The sequence below is a fragment of the Sarcophilus harrisii genome, chromosome 4 (assembly GCF_902635505.1).
Source record: "Sarcophilus harrisii chromosome 4, mSarHar1.11, whole genome shotgun sequence".
Classification (NCBI taxonomy): Eukaryota; Metazoa; Chordata; class Mammalia; order Dasyuromorphia; family Dasyuridae; genus Sarcophilus; species Sarcophilus harrisii.
In genome coordinates, this window is record NC_045429.1 from 330,964,955 (window position 1) to 330,984,394 (window position 19,440).

Sequence of the window (19,440 nt, forward strand, 5' to 3'; positions counted from 1 at the left end):
GTGGAGTGAACTCAGTTGTTTCAATTTGCATCTCTCATTACTACATATGCTTGTTGAATGCAGCTCATGTGAACTCATCAAAGCATTGAGGTATTCTTTTACCTACCTTCATACTCATCTAGGATATCAGTTGCCTGTTTGTTATTTCTAGTCTGATGATCATCTTTGGCAATAAAACAGGAAGTCAAATACTAGTTAAGAAGCTCTGCCTTCTGTGTATTGTCAATTGCCCTTTCCTTGCTGAGTAGAAGCACCTGTTTTTATCTTTAAGCTTTTCCTTTTCCTCAACACAGCTTTAAAAACATTACTTCTTGTTATTTTTAGTTTTTCTCAGGTGCCTTAGCTCATCCTGAGCTTCAGCACTATTAAGACTGTTCTCACAAGCCAGTGCAATACTCTTGTATTGTCCATGTTCGCCTTTTATATTTGAAATTCCATTGACATGTGAGACACTTGAGATAATTATATTCTTTATTTTGATTGAAATTTTTCTTGTATTACTGATAACATTTGAATGAACTGATATTTTCCATGGCTCTGGGTTGATTTGGAAATAAACAAGCAACTTGAAGGGATCATTTTCTGTCCATATTTCAGAAATTTAGAATAGTTCAAAGAAAGCACAATTATGCTCATATACCCAGCATTAATAAAATCATCACTAATTTTAATTCTTGGTCATACACTGCATTAATAATCCCAGTGAGCCATCTTTAACATATATGCCATTTGTAACCAAACACAAATAATAGAATACAATAAAATATGATTAGAACAACGCAAATATGTCCTCATTGGAAGAAAACTCTTAGCACTTAATCTAATGGAGGTTGGAATGTAGCAGCTTGCTATTGGAAAATGTTAGACTCACTTGGTATTTCCAAATATAATAAATGCAGTTTTTATATGTCATGAAAAAATAATCATAATCACTAAAAATTTATGTTACATAACCTCAGATTGGCTATAATTGCTGCTCAGCATCCTGTTTTTCTTTTATTTAATATTGTATTCTCTATTATTAATTAATTAAGAGTTCCTAATTGTGAAAACATTTACCCATCTACAATTCTTTTTTTATTTAAAAAAATTTTGTTATTTTTTTGTTTTTATATTATCATTTATATATATATGTATATATATATAATTCCTACTTTACCCAGACATCCATTCTGTATAGCAGAGAATAAAAAAAGAAATCTCTACTTCCCTTAAGAAAAAAAAGTTTTAAAAGTAACCGTTTTACCTCAATTCTGTTATCTCTCATCATCTTGCTGATTTTGCTTCAACAATTATTCCGTGTCTTATACATCTTATTCTGTCTCCACATTTTTCTCCCATCTGTGTAACAAACAATTTACTCTTTGTTCTTTTAAAAATAAACCAAAATTCTTCCTGTGATTCTTTCATACTTTCCAGTTATTGTCTTCTCTGTCTTCCCTCTTTGCTGCTGAAATACGTGGGAAAGGATCTCTCTAGTGCATATGCTGTATGCTCCTATCATTCTGGTGACACTGCTTTTAAAAAAAAAAGTACCAATTATTTAATTACAAAATCTAATGACCATGTAGAATTTGACCCTCTTACCTTCCTTCTTCTATAAATTTGCTCTTCTTTTGACTTCAAGGGAATTTCATTTTCCTGATTCTTTCAACCTCTTTAACTGTTCTTACTGTCTCCTCTTTTTTACCCCTTCGTGTGAATATTCACTGAAATTGAGACTTTCCTCCATAATATTTCTGTTGACACTATCTCTTGACAATTTCATCCCCTTTCAAAACTTTCAGTTTGAGTGTCCTGTTTATATTTCAAATCAAAGATATTTAAAGCCATATATTTTTGCTTGACTGTTTCCCATTTGTGGCAGTACCATTTACTCAGCCTTCCCCTTTGAAACTTTGTATTATTTTTGACTCTTCCCTCAGCCTTACCTTATATAACCAGTCTGATAGGATCTAATCCTATTAATTCTTCCTCAGTAACATTTCTTGCATACAATTTTTTTTAAAATTTTCATTCCCCTGACTTGCACTGATGCTCCTTACTAACCTATCTAGTCTATTGAAATAGTTTTCTCACAGCTTTTCCCACTCTATTCCCATCCCAGTCCATTCTTGACACAGCTGTCAAAGTCTTCCTCTTGCATAGATTTGATCCTGTAACACTCATTTTCATGGAGCCCTGTTGTTGTGTTGTTGTACTGCTTATTTAAAGTTAAACTCTATCTGGCATTCAAGGACATCCACAGTCTGGAATTCCTGCCTTTTCAGTTTTATTTCATACTATTCCTTTCATTATACTTTCTATTCTTATCAAAGTGGACTACTCAAATTTCAGATTTTTATTCAGCATTCCAAGCATAGAGGATAACCAGTGAAAAAAGCAGAGATTCAAGAGATGGTATGTTGTATTTGAGGAACCAATGTAAAGTTTAAGAAAACTGAAAAGATAAGGATGGGCTTTAAGTGCCAAACAAAATTTCATATTTGATTCTAGAAATAACAGGAGGCAATCAAGGGGGGGGAAACATGGTTATATGTTCACTTTGGGAAAATCACTTTGGCAGCTAAATGATAAATTAGAGTGAGGAGAGTCTTGAAGTAAGGACTAGAGGACTATTGAAATAAGCTAGGTATGAGATGGTGAGAACTTGTACAGGATGGTGGCTGTGTGACAGGAGGTAAGATGTATACTAGAGATTCTGCATAAGTAAGAAAGTGTTTTGAGGAGATGTTTGTAGAGAATGATGAATTTAGTTTTTGATATGTTGATTTTGCTGCTTTGGTTTTTGGGGGTTTTAATATGACAATTTTCATTTTTTTCAATTATAGGTAAAAACAATTTTTAATTTTAATTTTTAAAAATGTTAAGTTCCAAATGCTCTCCCTTCCTCTTCCCATCTCCCTCTTCCTCTCTTATTGAGAAATTAAGCATTTGATATAGGCTATACATATGTGGTCATGCAAAATATTTTCATATTAGCCATGTTTGAAAAGATAACAGACAAAAAAACAAAAAATGTAAAAGTATGCTTCAATCTGCATTCATATTTTATCACTTCTTTCTCTGGTGGATAGCACTTCATCATAAGTCCTTCACAGTTGTCTTGGATCATTGTCTTGCAAGTTCATTATTCTGTTCTCAAATTTTACCAGGAATCAAAATTAAGCTTACTCATCAATAGTTTGCAGATTCCATTCTCTAATCTTTATGAAAATCTGGATAATATGCCTATCTCCAGTCTTGCTAATTTTTTCATCCTCAGCAGTTTTTCAGATATCATCAATAGTGCTTCAGTAATCACATCATCCAGTTCTTTCTGTACTTGAGGACATAATTCATCTGAATGAAGTGACTTCAATTTATTTAGAGCAGCTAGGTACTTTCTTAAGGAAAGCAGTATAATGTATTAGAAAGAAGTATGAATTTTGAGTTGTAGAAACTAAAGTCAATCCTGGCTTTGTTTCTTCTTTTGTCTTTTACTATTTTCTGACCTTAGACCAGTCACTTATCCTTTCTGGGCCTCAATTTTCCTACCTGTAAATAAGGAGCTTGGGCTTCATGATCTCTAAAGTCTTTCCCAATTCTGGATCTATGATTCTGGGACTCTCCTATCATTGCATATTGGAAATCAGTCAAATTCCAGCCTTATGAAATGTTATTCTCCATCTTTTCTATAATTTACACTGGACTATTTACAGTACCTTGAATGCCACAGTTTGTTTTGTTGCACTGCCTTTCTCCTCTGTCTAGAACCCTCTGCCTCTTCACTCCTGCCTTTTAGTTTCTCTGGCTTCCTCTCACTCTCAGCTCAGATCTTGCCTTCTACAAGAAGCTTTTCAGTCTCCCTAGCCATATTGCCATATCTTTTTAGATTACCTTCATCTACCCTGTATAAATGTTATGTATATTTAGTTATATATTTTCCCTTCTATTAGAATATATGTTCCTTGAAGGCAGGAACTGCCTTTTGCCCCAATGCTTTGTATTCCAGTATTTAATAGAATATCTCTGTATAAAAGTGACCACTAAAACTGTGGAAGTAGATTTTATTGTCAGATATAAAGAGAAGAGCACTAAGAACAGAACTTTGAGTAACACCTGTCTTAAGTGACTTAAAAAAGAAGTAGTCAAAGAAGTAGGAAAGGAGAAAAATTACAAGAGTAGGTGTCTTATAAAGCAAGAGATACAAAAGTGAGAGGAATGGAGTTAGGGTGGTGAGCTCCTATGTTAAATTCTGTAGAGAAGTAAAGGCTCACCAGATTGCAAAGAATGAGCAGTGATAAGAAAGCAGGAGAAAATCTTTTCCAAATGTTTGACAAGGAAGGGAAAAGGAAGGATAGCTGGATGTAAGAAAAAAGTGAAGAGGTTCCAGATGAATTCAAGATCTAAAGATAAAAGGGAGATATAAATTAAAAGAGAATATGCCTTTTGCAATTATTCTTGACCAAGCAAAGAACAGAGATGATCATAAAAGGCAAAAGAGACAATTTTGATTCCATAAAATTGAAAAACTTTTGTACAAGCAAAAAAAAAATTTTTTTTATTTAATAGCCTTTTATTTACAGGATATATGCATGGGTAACTTTACAGCATTAACAATTGCCAAACCTCTTGTTCCAATTTTTTACCTCTTACCCCCCCACCCCCTCCCCTAGATGGCAGGATGATCAGTAGATATTAAATATATTAAAATATAAATTAGATACACAATAAGTATACATGACCAAAACGTTATTTTGCTGTACAAAAAGAATCAGACTCTGAAATATTGTACAATTAGCTTGTGAAGGAAATCAAAAATGCAGGTGTGCATAAATATAGGGATTGGGAATTCAATGTAATGGTTTTTTGTCATCTCCCAGAGTTCTTTTTCTGGGCATAGCTGGTTCAGTTCATTACTGCTCCATTGGAAATGATTTGGTTGATCTCATGCTGAGGATGGTCAGGTCCATCAGAATTGGTCATCATATAGTATTGTTGTTGAAGTATATAATGATCTCCTGGTCCTGCTTGTTTCACTCAGCATCAGTTCGTTAAAGTCTCTCCAGGCCTTTCTGAAATCATTCTGTTGGTCATTTCTTACAGAACAATAATATTCCATAATATTCATATACCACAATTTATTCAGCCATTTTCCAATTGATGGACATCCACTCAGTTTCCAGTTTCTAGCCACGACGCTCTGTTATTTGAATTGTGAATCAGTCCAACTCTTCTGGAAAGCAATTTGTACCTCTGTCCTAAAAAAATCACTAAATTGTACCCTCTCTCTACTCCATCAGTATCACTGTTAGCCATGTATCACAAAGAAGTAAAAGACAGGGAAAGGACCCTTATAAACAAAAATATTTTAGCAGCACTTTTTGCTTGTAGAAAAGAATCATACCATGAAAAATTACCCAAAAGTTCAGAGAAACCTAGGAATACTTTTATAAACCGATATAGAATGAAGTGCACAAAACCAGCAAAACAGTTTATATGATGACTTTGTTGTTGTAGTCATTTCACTTGTGTTCAACTCTTTGTAATCCCTTTTGGGGGTTTTGTGGCAAAGATACTGATGTGATTTGCCATTTTCTTTTCCAATTCATTTTACAGATAAGGGAATTGAAGGAAGCAGAGTTAAGTGAATTGGGGAGAGATTTGAACTCAGATCTTCCTGACTCCAGTCCCAGAACTCTATCCATTCTGCCGTCTAGCTATCCTAGTATAGGATAAAACTAAATGACCTCCATGTACACTTATTGTGTATCTAATTTATATTTTAATATATTTAACATCTACTGGTCATCCTGCCATCTGGGGGAGGGGGTGGAGGGAAGGAGGGGAAAAATTGGAACAAGAGGTTTGGCAATTGTCAATGCTGTAAAGTTACCCATACATATAATCTGTAAATAAAAGGCTATTAAAAAAAAAAACAAACTAATTGACCTCTAAGGTTTTTTCCAAATGTGGGATTCTATGATTTAGATTCATTTTTACTCCTTTCAGATAGTATTAAACTTATATCTCTATAATATTAAACACTACTTTTTACTATGTCTGGGAGTCTCAGCTTTCCAGTCTTTCCCACTTTACAGAGTTATTGTATATAAAAACTACATTTTAATGATAATGCATTGTGGAATACAAAGAAATGAGATTATTATGGCACTTGGAATTTCTGTGCTCTTTGTGTAATTTTCTCAACCAGATTACAAGTTCCCTCAAGGTGAGGAGTAGGTCACATAACAACATTTTTAACTACTTTTGCAGAATTGTCTCTTCACTATAACCCTGTGAAATGAGTAGTGTAGATTGTCATCTTTTTTCGGTTTCTGAGTACAAAACAGCTTCTGAAAATGATTTGCCTTGATCATCCATCTGATTAGTGGATAAGTTGAGATTCAAAGTCAGATTGGTTTCCTAACTGTAGGGTCACTGCTCTGTTAGCTTTCACAACTTTTTTCTCAGCTGTGCTTGGCAGATAAGTACATACTAGCATTTCAGTTTTGCATTTATGTGATAACTAGAGAACTAAACCTGGAATTGGGAAGGCCAAAGTTCAAATCCAGCCTCAGATACCATGAGTATAACCCAAGCTAAGTCATTTAACCTCTCTCTACCATGGTTGCCTCGTTTGTAAAATGGGCATAATAATATTATCTACTTCCTAGGTTTGTAAAGATTAAATGAGATGACTAAAGCATATATATATGCTTTATAAGTGCTAGCCATCATTATTTCCTTTTATACTTAATCTAGCCAAACTGGTCGACATGTTTCCTAATGCCATTTTCATTCTCTGTACCATCTCCTGGCCTTTTTGCCTTTCATCTTTATATCCCAGTGCTGATACAATGCCTTTGCTTATAATAGAGACTTAATAAAGTGTTTGTTAATTGAAATTCTTAATGTTTACTGGATTGATAAGCAGCCTTATAATTTATGGTTCTTTATAACTATTTTCCTACAACAACCCTGTGAAGTGATAGTGCAAGGATTATTCTCATTTTCCAGTTTATGTAAATGAAGCTTGGAGAAGAAGAAATTACTTGATTAGAGTTTCTTAATTAAAAATTCTGGCATTTTAAGTGTAAACGTCTATAATTTCATCTCTATGCCTCACCTTTCCTAAATCTAATCTTTACTCTCACTGAGACCACCAGCCCTTCCAGTCTTTAATTACTTTCAAAGGTAAAGACCTTCTTATTCTAAGTTATTTCTTAAACCTTCCACACTCCTTCCCCCCTCCCCCCCCCTCCATTTTCTCAGCTGAGAACTTTGCTTCTTTATTGAAAATATTGAGGACATTTGTCATGAACTCCCTCTAGAAATTTCATTTTCTAGTTTTTCTTCTCTTGCTCTTCTAATTTTTAAAATCTTTTCTTGTTCTTGTATTTATTTGTTTTGCTGTGGCAATTGGGGTTAAGTGACTTGTCTAGGATCACACAGCTAGGAAGTATTAAGTGTCTGAGATCAGATTTGAACTCCGGTCCTCCTGATTTCAGGGCTGGTGCTCTATCCACTGTGCCATCTAGCTGCCCCTTTTTCTTGTTCTTTTTAAAAAGTCTTTTTTAGTCCAAGAAATTCTTCTTGGGCTTGTGTCTGATCTGTATTTGTCTCTGAGGCTTTGCTTGTAGATGTTTTTAAGTCATTGCTGTCTTCTGAGTTTATGCTTTGAGCTTCTATGTCACCATATGAACTATCTATTATTGGTCAGGTTCTTTTCTTCTTTGCTCATCTTAACAGCCTATTTCATTCTAACTTTTTCTCAGCTTTCCCACTCAATTCAATTTGGTCATCTTGATTCTATCTCTTTATTCTTCATTTCTAAATTCCCTTGACATCATTCTCTTCTTCCTCCTCTTTTCCTCCATTCTAATTAGGTAGACATTTTCCTTACCCAAACTAATCTCTCTACCTGTAACACAGCAATTTTTTTTCTTCTGCTTTATTTTTTTATTAAAGCTTTTTTTTTAGTTTTCAAAACATGCATAGATAATTTTTAACATTCACCTCTGCAAAACCTTACGTTCTAAATTTTTTCCCTCACCCCCTTCCCTAGATGGCAAGCAATCCAATATATGCTAACCATATTATTCTTTTATATATATATTTCCATAATTATCATGCTGCCAAGAAAAATCAGATCAAAAAATTAAAAAATGAGAAGAAAACAAAATGCAAACAAACAGCAACAAAAAGAATGAAAATACTATTTGTGATCCATACTCAGTCTCCACAGTCCTCTCTCTGGTTCCAGATGTCTCTTGTCATAACAAGACCGTTGGAACTGGCCTGAATCATCTCATTGTTGAAAAGAGCCACATTCCATCAGAATTGATCATTGTATAATCTTGCTGTGATTGCATAGTTTGCCATGCCAATTTTCAACTTTTTTTCTCTGCTGATTTCAAATATGCTCAATTCTCCCCATTCTTAAGAAAATTTCAGTAGACCTAGCATTTTTAACTTGCCATACTTGCCATAAAGAACTATTTGCTCTGTTGTTGGTCAAACTCTTAGAAAAACTGTCTACATTCTCTGCCTCCACTTCTTCTCCTCTCACTTCTTAGTTCTTTGTTTTCTGGCTTCCAGTCTAATCATTCAATTTAAAGTACTTTCTCCTGAGTTACTACTGTTCTTTTACAAATCTGATGGTCTTTTCTCAGGCCTAATTTCTCCCATCTTTCTAGATATTTTGTTTTCTGACTTTTTTAAGACACTACTTTCCTGAGTCTCATCCAATTTTTCTGATGGTTCCTTGCTAACTTATCTGTCTGTCCCATTTCTTTCCAACTATGGTTATTTCCCAAGACTTTTTCCTGGGTCTCCTACTCTTCTCTGTGACTCTTTGGGTAACTTCATCAACTTCTCTGGGTTTAGCAACTCTAGATTGATGACTTAAATCTATATAATAGGGACCCTCAGGCTTTCCCCCTGAATTTCAATTCCTCCTCACCCCTAGTTCCTTTTCAGACATTTGGGATGTCTTGGAATATACAAAATGTAACTCATCATTACCCTTCATTTTTAACTTTCTTACACTCTTCCCTATTTTTATGAGAGGTACCTTCAGTTTTCTAGTAGTCTAAGTTCATAAACTTGGCTTTATTTGATTTGGGTTTTTTTTTTTAATATTTATTTGATTCCTTCTTTTGCCTCATTTTATATATCTAATCAGAATATAAACTACTTGTGAAGATGATAGTTTATTAATTGTATTTGTATCGCTTAGCATAGTGCCTGGTACTCAGTAGGTGCTTAATAAATACAGTTAATTTGCTGATTGAGTGTCCCATCTGGGAACTTAGTCTCTTCTGACTCTAAAAGTTCAGGGTTCTTTCCATAATTCCTTAATGTCTCTACCAAGCTTTCTTTAAAATCCTAAAGAAAAGAAAATAGAAAAACAATAATAATGGTGCTAGAAAACAAATATTAAATTTATCCCAAGAAAGTCATTGAAAAAAAACTACCTTAGATAATTCTTTGTTCCCCTCTTTAGTTTTATATGTTCTTGGATATGTTGATATTGTGTCTTTTGTGTTTTTTCCTTGTCTTGTCTAATTCTTTGTTGACCCTATCTGAACTTTTCTTGATAAAGATACTGGAGTGGTTTGCCATTTCCTTTTCCAGCTCTTTGACAGATGAGGAAAATGAGGCAGAGTTCAGACTTGCCAAGGGTCACACAGTTACTAAGTGGCTGAGGCCAGATTTGAACTCAGGAAGATGCAATCTTCCTAACTCCAGGCTTGGCACTCTTCCACTGTATTATCCAACTTTTACATAGTATTTCTATAAATACTCAAGTATATCAGTAACCTCTTAATATGTAGATATTCCTTCCAGTGATGCAGATCATAGTTTATCCATCTTGTCTATCTTTTACTTTTGTTCTCCTCTTAAGTTTTCCAGGGGTCATCAGCATGGTTGGCTTTTACATATATTTCTTTCTCTCCTCTCTCTCTCTCTCTCTCTCTCTCTCTCTCTCTCTCTCTCTCTCTCTCTTTATATATATATATATATATATATATATAAACTTGTAAGACGTAAATTTGATAATCAGTTTTTTGATAAATGTGCATTTGGTTTCAGAAAAAGCCTGAGATTAGTCAGATCTTAATATCAACCATTCATTCTAATATCTTTACTTATTTTTTCTGCCTGTATGTTTTCTGCCTATTTCTTATAGCCAGTTGGATACTTTGTAAACTTAAGATACCTAACAAACTTGGCTTCCTATAGCAGTAATGTAGTTTGAATTTGGGGAATAAGGTAGATAATTTTTTCATTTAGCCTTTATTTTCTCTTCTCCTTTCCCCCCACTTTGCCATTGAAAAAGAGCAAGAAGAACTTTTAAACAAATATGCATAGTTAAACCAAAATATATTCCTATATTGTCAGTGTCCAAATTTTGTATGTATTATTTTGTGTTTTTAGTCTGTCACTTTCCATCAGGAAGTGGTATAATTCATCATTCTTCGTTTGGAATCATAGTTGATCATTTCATTCATAACCATTGGGACATTCATGTTCCCCAAAGACATCAAAGAAACAGAAAAAGGATTCATATGCACAAAAACATTTATAGCAAAACAAACAACTCTGAAAGACTTAGTAACAATGATTTCACAAGTGATGATGTAGTCTCATTTCCTAAAAGAGAAGTGTGATAGATTCAAGATTTAGAATGATACATATATTTTCTGACATGACCATTGTGGGAATTTATTTTGCTCAGTCATGTATATTTGTTACAAGGGTTTTGTTTTTCATTTTTCTTCTTCAGTGAGGTGGGAAGGAATTTAGTGTGGAAAAGAAATTACATTCTTGTCAATTAAAAAAAAATTTATAATTTTGGAGAAAAAAAGAAACAGCTTGATCAAACACTGTTGAATACTGTCTATATTTTTTGATCCTTGAAAAACTGAACATTTATAAATGTATAGGTCTCTCTCTATATATATATGTCTATATATATATGTATGTATATATACACACACACATATATATATCACATTCTGGAAGCAATGCAAAAACATTACAGTTAGTACTTTATTCACTGTAATATATAAAAATGACTTATAGTTTTTTCTTGTTTATTTGTCTTTTCTGTTCAAATAGATTGTAAATGCTTTGATAAATAGATACTGTTCTCTAATTTTGTATGCTACCAAAAACACCTATAATTTAATTAGTTCATATTAGTTTTGAAGGCTACAGGTAATTTGAATTTCTGTGGCTCAAAAAATAACTTAAAATAGATACAAATCTTTGGGTATACCTAATATAAGTGTAATATATTCTAATTTTGAATTTTATTTATTAAATTGTTATATCCTCTTTCTTCTGAAGAACTCAGTTTGTTATTTCAGCATATATTATTTTGGAAGGGTTACCTGTTTTGTAGTCTGCACTAGTAGAATCGTGAGGAAGCTTCATAGCGGGATCAATATCAGCCAGTACACTTCCACTCTTATCTCATGAGAAAGAAGTAACTAAATTAATTCAAATGATATTGACTTAATTTATGATATATGGCTGATAACTGTATTATTTTAAGTAACTTAGAACACCAGTTATAGTAGTTGCTTTAGTGTAATTTAAAGAGTACATAGTTATTAATGTATGAATTTAATCCACTTCATGTAGTTGAAGTACCTGCTTAAATGAGTTATAATGATGAAGATGGTTGGCTGAATGCCAGTGAGGGATTTGTTGGTATCATCAAAGCAAGTTTGGTTCTTTTTCATCTCTTAGGTTTGGTTTTTCTAGGGATCATATTTACTTGATTACTGCCTGTTTCTGGAATTTAAATCTCCATGTGTCTTAATAATCTGAAAAATCAGCTAGTAATGAATGTATTATTTATTAAATAAATCCTTTGCAAGGGGAAGTTAGGTGGCATAGTGGATAAGGTACTGAGCTTAGAAACATGAAAACTCATCGTCCTAAGTCCAGATCTTCATTCAGATACTTATTAGCTGTGTGACTGGGCAAGTCACTGTTTGCCTCAGTTTCCTCATCTGTTAAATGAGCTGGAGAAGGAAATGTTAAGCCATTCCATTATTTTTGGTAATATCCCAAAATGAGGTAGGTCATGAAGAATTAGACATGACTGGACAACAACAAAATTGTGCTATGTGAACTATACAGACTTAAATCACCAGCCTAAAAGAATGCTTCTTGTAACTTTGAAATTATTTCAGTGACTGAGACTATTAATATGTATAATCAGGTGGTAGATTCTGTAAGGACAAAAACAGTATGTTTTGTATGTCCTATTATTAATCCATGAATTAAATCCTTCTTTTAGAGTTGACTGTTCTTTATTAGTTTCCTGGGTCAGCTTTGGTTTTAAATTGTTTATTTTATAAACAATTGAAATACCCCAGAAATTCCAATATTTCGGAAAATGAGTTGGCAGTAATAGATGTAGTATGGTGTAGTAAACAGAGTGTTGGGCTTGGAGTCCCGTAACCCTGATTTTGTATCCTGCCTCTGTCACTTAACAAGTTTTATATTACTGGACAAGTCACTCAACCACTCAACCTCAGTTTCCTTAATTATAAAATAAGGAAAACAGGCAATAAGCATTGTTAGGTTTACTAAGTGACAGATATTTGTATTCCTGGAATGCAGAAAAAAAGAAAATACAATCCCTGCCTTCAAAGAGTTACATTGTAATGGGGAAAAGACGGCATAAAAGCTGTGTGAGGTGGGTAAGGTACCTAAATGGGGACTCTGTGATAACTTGTGGAGAGTCTGAAGCATAGCTAGCATTAAAGCATGATCAGTCTTAGCCTATCCCCAAAATGGAGATACTCGCCATCCCTGGGTTCCCCCTTCCCAAAGAAGGAGGGATGGCAGAGGGCTGTTACAGAGGCTTCAGTTGTTGAGGAAAGTTCCAGGGTGAGAAGATAGGCTGAGTCATGGTGGCAAAGTCCCAAAGAGGCAGAAGCACAGGCAGAGAAGAGAAATAATAACATCTGTTTCACAGGGTTGGGGTAAGATTGAATGGGAAAATATATATATGTTTTGTAAGCTTTAAGGCAGTATATAAATGTAAGCTTTTATAATCACAATAAAAAATAATGCATGTTACAAAAGATTGAAAACTACCAACTAAAGAAGCACAAAGTAACTATTATGCGTATACTAATAGCTTTATATGTGTGCATGTGTTGTATGCAGTTTTAATGTAGTTAGGGCAATAGGTTTTGACTATTTTCTTTGTTTCTAGTTTTAAAGACCACAAATATAATATTGTCTGCACTAATACAAAAACCAGCTCATTTGTGGCAATACAGCAAAACTTACTAACCATGTAGCTTAGTTTTTGTTTGGGGAAAAAAAAAAGAACCCTAAGTCCCTAACATAATAATTACTACATTTCTGTAAGTACTTGGTATAATGAGTAATGGAAATTACTGAAAAAAAAACTTGTCTTGGATCCCTTGAATGTTATATATAGATTGGAGATTACATAACTAGAATATCAACTACACAAGTTTGGGAATATGTTATAACAGTGTCAGAAGAAAGTACTTGCAAATAGCAAGCACTCAGTAAAAATCTGTTGAATATGTGTAATGTATGTAGTAAAGTTACTTTCCTTACCTGCAAGTTATTCCTTCTGGGCCCTTTAAATAGTGTATGTACTACGTGGTGTATGAGGGATCCAGTAATCTTAAAATAATGTTTGTCAGATAAATTTAGTGCTTGTCATAATTAGGAAGTAGTGGCATTTGATATTTTTCCTTTTCTCTGCTCTTCTTTGTAGATAAGATGCTCCGAGTCATTTGCAGTGCTCTTCAAAAGAAAAAGCTCTAATGCTCTACTCTTGCCATAATACCAAACATTTTTGATTTTGTTTTGGTGCTGAAACACTGGAAGAATTGCATGTAGGCTCTAAGAGGAGAATCTGTCCCTTTTTAATTTTATCATTCTATGTGAATAGAACGGGTTTTCTCTCTTATTACCCACTATTTTAAAGCTGCTTCACCACCTTTTAAACTGCTTGATGAATCAGACTTTTTGCCAATGAGCCACACAGCCAATTCTTGCCAAGAGCTGGTTGAAAACTGTGCCGTGCATGTAGCAGGGATGGCACAAGAAGATAGCCATCGTGGTCAAGTGCCATCCACATTTTATCATGGTGCCAACCAGGAACTTGACCTGTCCACCAAAGTGTACAAAAGAGAATCAGGAAGCCCTTATTCTGTTTTAGTGGACACCAAAATAAGCAAACCACATCTTCACGAAACAGAAGAACAACCTTTTTTCAGGGAAACCAGATCAGTGGCTGAAGTCCGTGCAGTTAAAGAAGACCAAGAGAATTCTGATGACATGGAAGAAGAAGAAGAAGAAGTAACTTATAAAAGGGAACAGATTATAGTAGAGGTAAACCTTAACAACCAAACATTAAATGTATCTAAAGGGGAGAAAGGTGTTTCCTCTCAGTCCAAAGAGACTCCAGTTCTTAAAACCAGCAGTGAGGAGGAAGACGAAGAAAGTGAGGAAGAGGCCACTGATGATAGTAATGACTACGAAGAGAATGAACGGCAAAAGAAAAAGGAGAAGAGAGTGGAGAAAGTCAGTGTTGCACAAAGGAGAACAAGGAGAGCTGCTTCAGTTGCCGCAGCGACCACTTCCCCTACACCCAGAACAACCAGAGGCCGGAGGAAAAGTGTAGAACCTCCCAAGCGTAAGAAGAGAACTGCAAAGGAGCCAAAGGCACCAGTGCAGAAAGCTAAGTGTGAAGAAAAAGAAACTTTGACTTGTGAGAAGTGTCCCAGGGTGTTTAATACACGCTGGTACCTGGAGAAGCACATGAATGTCACTCATAGGCGCATGCAGATCTGTGACAAATGTGGCAAGAAGTTTGTCCTAGAAAGTGAGCTATCTCTCCATCAGCAAACAGACTGTGAAAAAAACATCCAGGTAGGTTTGGTCAACAAGAAGACAGCCCTAGAGCAATACTTAGTTCTACAGACTTCTCTGATATATACTCAAGAGAACAGAGAATAGAGACTAGAGTTAAGTTTTCAGCAGTTGTATATTTTAATCTTTCATCACTAGGGCCTCATATTTTGAGTCAAAACTTTAAATATAAACTGACTCCAAAATTTGGAGGAGTAAGAAGAAAGCTATTTTGTAAGAAATTCTCTAATTTACTTCTTAGCTGGTCACCTTTTAAGTCAGGTGCACTTTATTATAATAATACAAATAGTTGAAGATCTTAAAGGTTTAGAGGTCATAGGGAATATCAGGTAGATGGAAAGAAAAAGGGAGAAAGATGTCATATTTGGGTGCAGCAAAGGAAGTAACATCCTTAATGACTTCAGATAAGTGTAAGTAAAAAAGATTTCCAGGAATGAGGTTGCTTTCACCTGTGCATGACTAACAAGTATAAAATTGAAAAACTAAGCCCATAAAAATAGCTAAAACTTTAAAGGCTGAGTTGGTGAAAAATAAGTTATAATCTACTTAAATAAAGTTTCAGTACAACGTTATTAATCAGTAAGTAATGAAACTGTGAATGACACAGATTAGTGAATCTTAATAAATTGTTATAGTAGGATTGAGAAGTGTTCTAATGAATAACATTGGATTCCTTTATGTATATACATGAATATATTCTAATGAATATTTACTAAAAACTAAACCTGTTTTAAAAAAGATTATTCCTTTTGGGGATGTAAAAGAAATATTTTAAAGCTTTTAAAAGGGTGAATTTATTTTTCTGCAAAACCTTTGATATCAATTGCTAATAGATATAGCTTTCTGTCTTCAGCCCCACTTCTTGACCTCCAACAGTTGAAATCTTTGCTTTACTTTATTTTTATGTGATTTTTAAAGTTTGTGTTATCTTTGGTCTTTTCATCACCTTCATTTCTGAATATATTCCTACCCCAGTCAGTGATCCATCCCTTATAACAAAGGATAGAAAAGGGAGGAAAAATCTGCTGTTCTTTTGAGAGAGAAGTGTTCTGACTTTGTTTTAATTTGAATTATCCCAACCGAAGGGAATGCTGCACAATGCTGCACCCTAGAGGTAAAATTGAAGTCCTGTAACCACTGGTTTCTGATTAGTGTTGAAAATTATCATGATCTTCAAAATTATCTTTCATTCTTTGAATTTACTATAAACTTCAGAAAAGTATAGTTTAGAAGCAGATATCTAGGAAATACTTTTTAAAAAAGTAATTGTCACTTTGCCAAATGTTAATTGTGCATACAAACATGTTTGTAGGTCTTCATAAACAAAATCTGTTAGAAAAACAATCTTGTGTTTCACTCTCACTTTGTTCTCACTTATAGAAACTTAGTGTTTCTAGTAATATGAGAGATGATAAAAATCATAATGACTTGTATGTAGAGTGGTATATTTTTTCCACAGAAGTCTGTTGGGTAAGTTGTAGCTTTTCTTAGAGCAATATATTGGCACCTATAGATGTTTCTTATCAACTCTGCCTAGACTTGTTTTTGATGAGAGCTGATATTCTTGAATTCAAGTACTAGCATGATTACTGTGTGTTCTTAATGATTCCTAAGAATTTTCTGGACCTGATCACTTTTACCAGGAACATTTTGTTCCTACTTAATATGTCTGTAGGGAAGAGAGAGCCCACCATTGAATTCAGTGTTAACTCAAATGCCAAAAGACAAGCTAGTGCAAGGATAATACTGCAGCAAGAGAGATCTGAAATGTATATTGGAAAATGACTGTTGTAGTTTACATTGATGAGTTTGAACCAAGATGTGTCAAAGGGAAGCATTTAATAGTTATAATTAGTTCTGATGAAAAAGGCTATATACGGTGAGTTTTAAATTAATCCAATTTGATGGAGTGGAATAGTGGCATTGTTACTTGGTATATATTATGAGGAGTTTTATTTTTTTACACAATATATTTATTACCCTAATTATGCTCTCTTTAGGCTGTTAATAAAAGTAATTTGAGTCCTTTTAGCATAGTCCAACTGGAGTTGCAAAGAAAGTGACACAAAAGCATGTTGAGAGCCCAGAAAAGTCTAGTTGCTCTGGGATAGTAAACAGTTTGCATATTAAGGATTTGGAGTTCCTTCAGCAAGAGCTAGCTGTCTATATCACTAATAAGATACTAGCCAGACAATAGATATCTCAATGCAAGGACAACTCCTCATTTCTTCTTGCTTTAGTTTTTGTTGTTGTGGTGGTGGTTGTTGTGGTTGAGTTGTTTTGGTCCTCTTTGATTCTTCTGGAGAAGGAAATGGCAAACTACTCCAGTATCTTTGCCAGTAAACCCCCAAATGGGTTTCACAAAGAGTTGCCTTAGTTTAGTAGTTGTTAACAAATCTCCCAAAATGTATCTGAATGATGATACTTAGTAAATAGAAAATATAAAGTTATTTAGTTTTTGGGAGAAATTCAGTTAGAACCTCAGCTCCATCAGGAATTGGGTTTCTCTGAATTTGTGGCTTCTGCCATGAATTAAAAACTCAAATGTTCCTTCTGCCAGCAGGCAAATGCAGCTTCTTTTGAGCTGTAAAATTTTCTTTCTGTTTATCCCACTCACATAGTGCGTTTCCTGTAACAAATCATTCAAGAAGCTCTGGTCCCTTCATGAACATATCAAGATTGTCCATGGATATGCAGAAAAGAAATTTTCCTGTGAGATTTGTGAGAAGAAGTTCTACACCATGGCTCATGTGCGGAAGCACATGGTTGGTGAGTTCTTCCTGCCACTACTTCTGTCCTCTTTATCCTCTTATGCTTGTAATTTTCCTTGTTTACAAGACTTTTCTTTCTGCCCATCATGGACCAAGATTGGGAGAGCTGCCTTATTTCAATCATCCTTGACTTATTGAAACTAAATGAAAAAAGTCTTGAGTCCTATAAGCATCAAATAATAGTTCTTTTTTTTTTTTAAATCTTGATTTCTTTTGTTTTATATCACCATTTCCAAATATATTAAAAAATGAGAAGGAAAAGAAACAACAAAATTAACAAATACTTCATCTTAGTCTGACAATGTATGCACTGCTTACATCAGTCTCACATCAATAGTTGCCCATTAGAGAAAAGGTACATTTCCTCTCATCTCTTCTTTGGAACCAAGCTTGGTCACTATAACTGCAGTTCAGTTTCTTTTTGTTGTTCTTTCCACTCACATTGTTGTAGTCATTGGTGTATGTTGTTTTCCTTGCTCTACTTACTTCACTTTGTATCAATTCATATAAGTCTTGCCAGTCTATAAATATTTTTAGTAGAAAATGGGGCTTTTCTTTCTACCTTTGACCTCATCACTGCACTGAGATCTTAGGGTCAGAGGTATGGATGTTTTGGTGACTTTCTTAACATAATTACAAAATGCTTTCCAGAATGGTTGGACCAGTTTGTTCATGTGCCTGACTTCCTCAACCCTTCTAACATTTAACTATTCATATCTTTTGTCATCTTTTTTTTTTTTTTTTTTTTTTTGCTGACTATGAGGTGAAACCTTAAAGTTGTTTTAATTTGCATTTCTTTTATTATTAGTGATTGAGCGCAATCTTTCATATGATTGTTAATATTCTTCTTTTAAGAACTATTTGTATCCTTTGATCACTTTATTGTGGAATAACTCTTAATCTTACACATTCATATTAGGTCCCTATATATCTTAAGCATAAACTCCTTATCAGGGATGTTTGACATGAATATTTATTTCCCAGTCTGTAGCTTCACTTCTAATCCTAGTAGCACTAATTTTTGCTGCAAAACTTTTCAATATCATGTCATTGAAATTATCTATTTTATCTTTTTATCTGATTGCATCTCTCCCTTGTCTGATAAGACTTGTTACCAAGCTATAGCTGTGAAGATACTGGATCTATTTCTCTTCTAATTTTTTTGTGGTGTGACCTTGAATATTTAGTTCACCTGGCAGCACTTCTTTTATGATATGGTTATTCCCCTTTACTACTTCCTTATCTCCCCTTTTAAGTATCCTTTGTTCTCCTACTCAGGATATTGTCATTAATGCTTAAAAAATAATTCAAGAAATGGAAATATAGTGTTATGATAATAGAACATGTTTTTCCCCATATGACGTTTTGGGTGAACTTAGTATTCTGAGTATAAATGCATTCTGTGTTGCAGCACATACAAAAGATATGCCATTTACATGTGAAACCTGTGGAAAGTCATTCAAACGCAGTATGTCACTCAAGGTGCATTCCCTGCAGCATTCTGGAGAGAAGCCCTTCAGATGCGAGGTGAGGAAATCACCATTACATTGAAAAAAGGGAATAATTTTGGAATATTTGGCACTATTTCTTGACAAAGAGATATATAGCTCAGTTCAGAAATTGAATGTTTCTACAAAACCTTAAGAAATATACCCTAGACAATATTTTTAACCACTATTTAAATAGGACTCTGTGTCTTTGTGGGGAGGGATTTGTCTATATTACTTAAAATTTTGTTTTT

General features: G+C 34.0%; 1 protein-coding gene across 4 annotated transcripts in view; it reads left to right on the forward strand.

The window, feature by feature from the left end:
* Positions 1-19,440, forward strand: part of ZNF652 (zinc finger protein 652) — a 94,652-nt gene that overhangs the window by 55,982 nt on the left and 19,230 nt on the right. For all 4 annotated transcript variants that reach the window (XM_031966084.1, XM_031966080.1, XM_031966083.1 and 1 more), the window contains 3 exons: positions 13,769-14,928; positions 17,550-17,697; positions 19,111-19,226. In XM_031966084.1, the coding sequence (XP_031821944.1) occupies positions 14,029-14,928; positions 17,550-17,697; positions 19,111-19,226 (1,164 nt within the window). In that variant the 5' untranslated portion in view covers positions 13,769-14,028. The remainder of the gene's footprint in view (positions 1-13,768; positions 14,929-17,549; positions 17,698-19,110; positions 19,227-19,440) is intronic.